Source organism: Cystoisospora suis (assembly GCF_002600585.1).
Source record: "Cystoisospora suis strain Wien I chromosome Unknown contig_786, whole genome shotgun sequence".
Classification (NCBI taxonomy): Eukaryota; Apicomplexa; class Conoidasida; order Eucoccidiorida; family Sarcocystidae; genus Cystoisospora; species Cystoisospora suis.
In genome coordinates this window covers 21,887-30,462 of record NW_027153587.1, presented here as the reverse complement: position 1 = coordinate 30,462, position 8,576 = coordinate 21,887, and the positions used below count along the sequence as shown (strand labels likewise).

At 54.3% G+C, this 8,576-nt stretch overlaps 1 protein-coding gene across 1 annotated transcript in view; it reads right to left on the bottom strand.

Moving 5' to 3' along the window:
* Positions 1 to 8,224, bottom strand: part of CSUI_001907 (helicase sen1-like) — a 16,616-nt gene extending 8,392 nt beyond the window's left edge. The window contains exons 1-11 of the mRNA XM_068062110.1: positions 8,092 to 8,224; positions 7,539 to 7,794; positions 6,191 to 6,855; positions 5,623 to 5,735; positions 4,742 to 5,145; positions 4,148 to 4,220; positions 3,748 to 3,853; positions 2,677 to 2,735; positions 2,088 to 2,232; positions 932 to 1,446; positions 23 to 297 (exon numbers count right to left, since the gene is read on the bottom strand). Coding sequence (XP_067925916.1) covers positions 23 to 297; positions 932 to 1,446; positions 2,088 to 2,232; positions 2,677 to 2,735; positions 3,748 to 3,853; positions 4,148 to 4,220; positions 4,742 to 5,145; positions 5,623 to 5,735; positions 6,191 to 6,452 — 1,952 coding nt within the window. The 5' untranslated portion in view covers positions 6,453 to 6,855; positions 7,539 to 7,794; positions 8,092 to 8,224. The remainder of the gene's footprint in view (positions 1 to 22; positions 298 to 931; positions 1,447 to 2,087; positions 2,233 to 2,676; positions 2,736 to 3,747; positions 3,854 to 4,147; positions 4,221 to 4,741; positions 5,146 to 5,622; positions 5,736 to 6,190; positions 6,856 to 7,538; positions 7,795 to 8,091) is intronic.
* Positions 8,225 to 8,576: the final 352 nt, after the last annotated feature.

Below are 8,576 nucleotides of genomic sequence, written 5' to 3'. Positions count from 1 at the left end.
CACGACGCTGATGTCCTCACACGCCATGTAGTGCCGGACCCCCAAACCGTCCTGTCGTCGTTCCTCTGGGTCCTTCTTTTGCCTGACGTCCTGTGGTGGGCGCTTGGGAAAATCGTCGAAGCGGAAGAAGCCACTATTGCGAAGCTCTGCTATTAGCACGGAAACTCCGTCAACAAAGACTGGTAGCTGGTTTTCAGTTGAGACGACCGACGTTTCCGTCCCGGAACATTCTCGTCGGTGGACAGTAGTGCTGCTAGTAGTGCTGCTTGCCGGGGTCGAATCTCCAGAACGCGACGGCTACGGAACCAGGTCACGCACAAGCAACGCAGGAAAAACCAAGAGATACAATCCGCCGACAACTCCGGTCGCGTGCACCCCGGCAAAGCCTGGCGACTCGTTTGAACAGCTGCACGGCGACTGACTTCGTTTCGTTGGTTTGGCTGGGTGGGGTATTCACCGACCTGTTGGGCCCGTAGAAACTAGGTCCAACCAGTCAGCCCTACAGCCGTGTGACAGTTCGTGCCCGGGGAGGAGATCCTGCCAAGCTCCTTGGTCTCTGTCACAAATCGAACTCTGCAGCGCGGCGAACGGGTAGGGGAGAGCTGTCACGTCGCCCCACGTCCTCACCAAGCATCTGAAGTCAGTTGTAGCACCGGCAGGACACCTGGCCCCGCTCACAGAACAGTACCGTCCCCATTTCTCCCCCGGAGCTATATTGAATGCTGCAAGCTCCCCAGGCGTACATACACAGCCATCTTGTCTGAGACGAGACACTAGCTGTAGCAGCAGTTCAGTCACAACAACGTAGGTGACTTGATTCCAGCTCCCCTGTCTCATCCTTTAACTACCGCGGCGTGGAAAGAACGCACGGTGGTGACACCGCTTCGAAATGGGCCCCTCGTCCTTTCACGAGAAGACCACAGGCACGTACCTGAATCCCCATCGCCAGGGCTACTAGAGCAAGCACAAGGCTATCCACAGCCAAGGTGAGCCCAGGGAAATGTGGCGGCGTACAGCTAGGAAAAGAGAAAAGCTTCCTCAGCGCTGTACGCGATATAAGAAGGGGGAATCTCAGCTGAACAAAAGGTTCCCACCAACCAGGCCGTTGCCACAGCTTGGAAATGAAGTTCCTTTCGAAGTCGGCATCACTCTCTCCGCCCTGTCTCTTCATGTACGCCAGAGGCGCGACAAATTCTGCAGCTGCGCAAATGGCCCAGGCGGCGGCAGCGTACGCATCACCTCTGATCAGCCGAACCGCACCATCTCCAGCGCTCCCTGAAACTTCAACGCGTTCAGCCAGGCCGGATCTGTCGCCACGACTGAGATCGAGCGAAGCCTCCTTAGCTTGACCATCCAGGAGTACAAGGACAGCCTTGTTCACGTTGAACAGGCTACCACCCTCGAAGCGGTGTAAAATGTCCCGCGCCACAGTGGTCCCCAAAGAGTCTTCGCTCAGAAAGGCAGTAAGCTCAGGTACATCCAAAACGCTTACAAGCATATCACGTGCCCGTAATCCCGGACCAAAGCACGCCAGATGGGTGCGTTTTGCAGCGTGCGAACACAACCTACTATCCAGAGGGAGTGCTCAGCTCGCGTTAACGCCACGTTCACGCGACGGTTGTCGTTACAAAAGCCTGACCATCAATACACACGTCAAGTCCGATCTTCGCTCACACTGGGAACGAACATAATACAGTGACGGCCACACGGAGAAGGAACTAGTGCTTTCGACCAGAAGATTCGTTGTCTCGGGAAAATAGTCCGTTCTATCCGTGCGAAGTCATCGGTACAAAGCCATCGCTTCCGAGCAACGGAAAGGCCACGACGGACTGAAGGCCTGAAGTTGTTCTGTTTTATCCTGTGGCGCTTCACGCTTGCGGAGTGCTTCTTGCATCTCTTCTTGACTGCCGATACTGTTACGCAAGTTGACTCATTCGTCTGGAGCACCCACGCATCAAGCAGAGGAGCGCTCTTGGCCTCCGTGCCAACCACAAGAAGACCAGACGCCACGTACAACATGGAGACGAATAAGCTATCACACAACACCGCAGAAGTGCGGCCCAGGAGGCCCAGTGGAACATTCTTACCGAGGCTCCCAGAGATGTTATTTCGGACTGTGGAAAGAATGATGACCGACTGCTCACTGCCCTGGAAAGAATCAACCGCTGAGACTCGGATGAACTGACAAAGATGGGGAACAGCTGACTTCAGTTGTTCCTCGATTACGGCGACCTGCACATAGACGCGCACACTAGACCACGGTTTGGAAACGCTGCATCGCTGCAAGCGCTGAAAGCACCTTGCAAAATTCTGCCATGCAGTCCTTCAACTTGGACGCGCAGCCAAGACACTACCTTGCTCAGAAGAGATGACGGTCTACACACCAACTAGCATCCCTGCCTGCATCTTTTGCGGCATAAGGGTTTGTCTGCGCGTCCTCGAACACCATCACACGTCCTAGACTGCACTGTCCGTCCCACAGGAGCTCAGCCTGATCTACCTCACTGTCGCTTTGCCTCTCTGTGCAACTGTTTGATACTGGACGTTACGGACCAGCGAGTACCACACCGCGAAGCAGCACGGGAAGAGGTATCTCTGCCAGCAGATCCCCGCATCCGACCTACAGCTAGATGCGCCCTAACACTGAAGAAGCTGCCACCGTCCTCCCCAATGTACCTGCGCAAGGTAGAAGGTGATCACCCCTACGCTTATCCACCGTAACTCCCGATTCTCTCCTGAAGAAATACGCCAGCTGGAAAACCAGGGATATCTGGAAGGGGCTGGGAAACGCCAACTGATAACGAAGACGTGGTGCCAGTGGCATGCGAACGGTGCTGCCGATCCAGGTCGCCTTCGCGCACCCGTGGAACAGCCGACACCTTTGCAACCCGCGCTAGGGACTAACTAGTGCTTTCGGCAACCCGGCGGTGAAGAAGCGAACCCCCCCCGAAGACTGGAACCGAGACGACCGAAGCTGACTGATGCACTCAGCATCAGTCAGCTTCGGTTCGAACTAGAGCTGAACTACAGACGTAACTCGACAGAATGGGCCATCGTTACTTCTGACTGCAGCCCACTACTAAAGAGGCTCATGTCTGGAAATATCACTTGCAACACATACAAGAACCTCCACAGCAAGAGCGCCTAAAACACGAAGCTCCGTGCTCTTTGAGGACCCCAAGAAACAACCAACTCTTTCACTCGACCACGTTCATTTTCTCCAGACTGTTTCGAAGGGCTGCAGGCAGCCGTATGCGTCACTCAGACACAACTGGCCAAACGGTTGTCCGGTCAAGAAGACACCCCACCTATTCTTCAAAACCGGAACCGGCGCCGCAGGACATCGCACCGTCCGGTTATTGAGGAGATCTGCCCAGGTAGTCCGACCACCCTGCTTTGTTCCGTAGCGACAAAACACCTTCTCTAGCATTTCTGTCTAGCCAACAGACGGCCGTGGCTATATACCGGAACAACCCTGTCAGCGCTGGTCCCCGGTGTTATTATTCCGTGATGCATCCAATGCTGCTTCTCTTCACCACAGCGAGTCGAACTCAGCGTACGGAGAGTAGTTTACTGTCGACGCGGATTGCTTCCCATCCAGCGTAGGACGGTCCTGGCACTTTTTGCAACACTCGACGGACAGCTCTGAAGCATCCTCCTACGCCGTAGAGAAAGAAGGCGTGCTTAGCCAATCGCGAAAGGGAAAATGGTGACGTCTCTAGAAAGGGGGGAGACCCCCGGCCTCACCTTGGTGTCGAGGAGGATAAGTGGCCGCCAGAAGCTTTATCAAAGCAACAGCAACCCGTGCTTCGAAAAGATTGTATCTGCTACTGCCACGCCCCTGTACAGCCACCTGTGCAGTTGTACAAACAGTTTGCGGGCTACCTACCATGAGCTGTACGACTTCAGAAAGCGCTGTTCATCTGTGGGGTTCTGCAGTCCCTCAGTAGGAATCGTGGTAGGCGTGCAGAACCGCAACGCAAACAGACCACCGTCCACGCTACCTGTCATGTAGCTACTCCCGTTCTGGCAGCGGCTACGGGTGTCGTACGCACTTTTTTCTAGAGCCAGGTGTTCCCCGCACGAAACGCAGTGACGTATCTGCCGGTTTGGCACAAAGCCTGCGCGATGTCATGAGGCTGCTTACCTGCTCATTTGCTCCAGGGACGTTGGAAGTGTCGAAGAAACGACACGGTGAAAGGACCTTGCAACCAAGTGACCTGCCAGCGGATCACATGGTGGAGAGAAACCCAGCAATGGCAGTGAAAAGACATTTGAGGTTACCGGGGCACTCACAGAGTTGCTCCTCTCCAAGTAAACACTCCAGCGGCATTTCATGACGTCAGCCGCTACTCCTGTCGTACTGCTGGATAGAGAATTACTGAGACGGACACCCGATTCTGCAGCAGCAGCGACAACTGTGTTACTCTACGTACCGTAGGACGCGCGAGTTCTACCGCGCCTACAGGAATTCGGACCATACACCGACAGCGCCTGACGCAAACATCGCACCAGGCACCGATATGATAAACTGCAGCGGACGTGAATGCCGCTTGCCTTTCAGCCTGCCCACCAGGTTGCTGAAGCACCGGCTTGTTGCCTGCCCTTGTCTAGCCGGAAGTTTACGCCATAACGGGGCTGAGTAGTGGACCCCAGCGGCAGAGCCGCCCTGGAACTCTTTTCTCATGGCCGTTGCCGCGCTCAAGAAACAGCCGAGCCTCGGGTTCCCCATGGAGCTTACCACTGCTTTGTGTGCGAGGGGCCAGTTACATGTGTTGCATCACGCACTGTACCGCCGTATACGTAAGTCCGTGGGAACCGGCTTATTTCTGGGTGCATGCGATGCTGCTCCGTCAGCAGAAGCACGTCGTCTGAACGCGAAGCCGCTTCGATATGCGCCCAGGTTACGCCTTCGCCAGAAACGCCCCTTTCCATCGTCTCGCTGGTAACGACACCTTGCCCAAGTTGTCTTTCTTGGGCCTTACAAACCCTGGCGAGCAACACGCGTTCGAAAAGAGACCGACCATAGCCAGCCTGACACACGGCTTGCGACCTCACAAACTCGCCTAGCTGCTGAGGGTCGCCAACAAGAACTACGCGACGCAGCGGCTGTTTGAGCAAGGGCAGCACGTTTATCTCAAGAGCCTAAACGCAGGAAAGTAGCAAGCTCCCAAGGGCCTCCGCGGGTGTTTCCGGAGCGGTCTCATTTGTTGTTCTGACCCATCGACGAGAGTGTTCTCATAGGCACAAGTTTTCCTTGACAAGTCGTCTGAAGTCTTGTCCCTCTCGTGCACTCACCAGGCCAAAGAACAACTCTATGAACAAAGCGCCTTGCAAAAACGAAGTGCCGTCTTACACGAAGCCAGCCAACCTTGAGCATAGAGAACCAGCAACTTCTCCAACAGGACAACTTGGCGTCGGAAGAACGGCACAGTTTTTAGTAGCAGGAAATTTACTGGGACAACAGGACAGAATCTCCCCTCTCGAGATAAAGAGCGGGCGCTCCACGGACCCCTCCGGTCCCCCAAAAGAAGTACGGTTCCACGTTTCCCCGTAACAACGGCCCTAGTTGGCTCCTGTTCTGTACCGCGGGTGCTCATGTGTTCATCAGGGTACGTTTACCTGGCGGGCCTCATCAACGATAAGCGTGTGATAGCAGGTTTCATGAATATCACGTCGGAGCGCCACCGACGTCGTGCAGAAGGTAACGTGTGCAGCCTCAAGCAGAAACTCTTCTGGACAATAAACACGCATTCCATACAGTCAGAAGCTCCGAGTCGGGAAAAATCCACAGCGGAATTCGGGAGCAACAAGAACTGGAGGACACATCGGCTGCGTCACCCGCGCTGCAGACACCATGGAAGGTTGTGACCAGCCTCAGAATGAGCGGAAGCCGACGTTGTTTGAGTCCTCGGTCTCACTTTCGATCCGACAGCACAAACGACAAAGACTGGGTCCGGACAGCTAGGCCTGACGGACAGCGTACGACGCCTCTCTCAGAGCTACTTCCATCGAAGACGTGCAACGTAGAGTAAGGGCGGCGCCGTCGACAGTGGTACACAGATCATTAACAAGGTCAAACCTGTGTTCGTGTTAGATGCGCGCTGATAGATGCAACGAAACTGCGCCACGCTGCACCGTGTCAACGCCGATAAACGGTCTCGATCCTGGCACTGTTCTGTCACCTTACCGTCAACTTTACCGAGGTCCGCAAAACAAGTGAGCACACGGGCGATTCGGCGAGCAAGGCGGCGTTCCGGTTCGCTTCTCGAGCATGACCACTGCGGCGCTCGAAAGAGGAGAGGGGGACAATCCGGATGTGTTTCGCCTGCCCCGGGGACAGCACACTCAACAGATACATGCAAGCAGGAGGCGCGTCGTTCTTTTTTGACAGCATCTTCCTGTCCGCGCACATCTCTAGCAAAACGCAGAAAGCAACAAGAAAGTTGCATGCGGTCGCGGTACACGTGGCGCGCTTCCCGTACGTGCTGAATATAGCCGTGTCCATTATCGAAAGCAGTCTTATCAAAAAGCAGTAACGCCGTTGCTCACCGGCCTCCGAAAGCGTTGCGAAGGCGAGCCGAAGAAACTCCATAAGGTGGACGACAAATCCGTGGACATTACGTCTCAAAGATTGGCGTTTGACTGCAACGCTATCTGCCAACGTCGGCCTCCAAAATTCACGCCTGGTTCCAGTCCTATTCGCGAACGGGGGCCCCGAAGCTCTACGCCCGGCTGCAATACCATTCCCTAACGGCGGCCACAACGGCGGCGGGCCGGCAAGAATCAACTGCCGCAGCTCTCGGCTAACCCGACTAAGCAACTCGGTCCTGTCACGCGGCCAGTCTAAATAACCTGAGGGCAAGGAAGAAATGCAAGAGCGAGCTGAGCAGCGTGGGCTCCGGTTTTCACCGACACGGAGGAGTCCGCCTGTTCATGCAGGAACCCTCTTACTTCTGATCGTCTTTTTGCGGGCTGGCTGAGAATTCTGTTTCCCAGCGATTCCGTCATCGTTTGCAAAAAAACACTCGGGTCCTCAAAGACCCATCTCTGCATGGTGGTTAAAAGAGTATCTGTGATGAGATGGACACTAACACAGCGCCTTTACTTGCAATCTCTTTTGACACCGTATAGTAGGCTAAGAAATGCCACTCGTATACTAAATGTAGTGGTGGTTTCCTCCTACGTTCCTTGAGGTTACCTTTTCCCTTATTCGTTCTAGGCCGCACTTGCATCCATAAAGATTCTGCACTGTATTTGGCATTCCTGAACTAAAATGAACGACCAGAATTTAAACGATCTATTCCTTCTGCAACGAAAACACTCTGACCACGCCTTTCGCCTGCCAAATGAGCCGGATCATCGGCATGATCAGCGGTGAGCGTTGCACGCCTGCTCCAGTTCTGGTGGACTACGTGGTGCCTGACGAGCGAGCACGATAACCAGTACCTTTGCTCTTATTTGGTTTGAGCACCAGATAGGTGGCGGCCTGTGTCAACACACAGCCACTACACTCCCAGCAACCGCGTCTTTCTTACGAGGTGAGCTGGCATCGAGCTCTCGGTAAGGATTTGTCAGAGGCCATATGGCTGGGGCTTTCCTTTTCTCTGAATCGCGTTCGTCACCCGTTTCCTGTTTACGACGCGGAGGATAAGGCCCGCCTCCAAGATCTCTTTTTAGTGCAAGAAGAAGGTCCCGAATCAAACGCGCAGCCGCATGGAAGTGCTGCGCCCGGCGAGATGCTACAATCAGCTCGGCGCCTCCAACCGCGCTTACGCGCTGTTCGGATCCCACCTGACACGAAGGAATAGCACACAAAGGCTTCTCGCCTAGAAGGGATGCTTCACTGCCTATGCACTAAAAGTCTGATCAAGTTCACCAAAATCACTACTGCCTCGAAAGCAAACCCGGGGCCGTGAAATATCGTACGACTTCCATAAAGTTTTGACGTGACGTCAAAGCGAGAGCTTACGCTCTCACCGAAAAGTATTTCCCACGCTTTGCGAGCTGACGTGCTGGCTAGACAAGCATTTTGCAGCGGTCTCTTTCTTATCCGCTATACACAAGCACCCTGCGCTCGTCTTCGCTTACCACAGCGAAGTGGCCTGGCATCAAGGCTGTCAATCCTTCTCTAATATTGAAATGAAGAAATGGTTCCTCTCCTTTCCGATACTTTCGAGAAACCCCCTGCTTCGCCGAGGAGTGTAACAACAAGATCTCCCGTCTGTGTTTCTCGTAAAACAGAAATGGGTCGCGTAGATAATCCTGTCAAGAAGACACGAACCGCACAGCCTAGGAAACCACGGAGTCGAAATCTGATAATATGTAACAACAGCTGCCACGTCAAGGCTCGAGGAAAGTTCGAGAGTACAAAGATGTGCCCTGGAACCTTCTCTTCTCCCCTCAAAAGCGTAGTCACCTGGTGTCATCCCGCTCGTGTCCACCGAAGAAAAGACTCCACCAAGCGTTTCCTAATTAACGTATTCCCCCGATAATATTTCCGCTCCGGGCCCAAATTCTTAAGGATCACGGGCGAGAACGCGACTCGACCCCGGCATTGTGACTATCTTTCATAT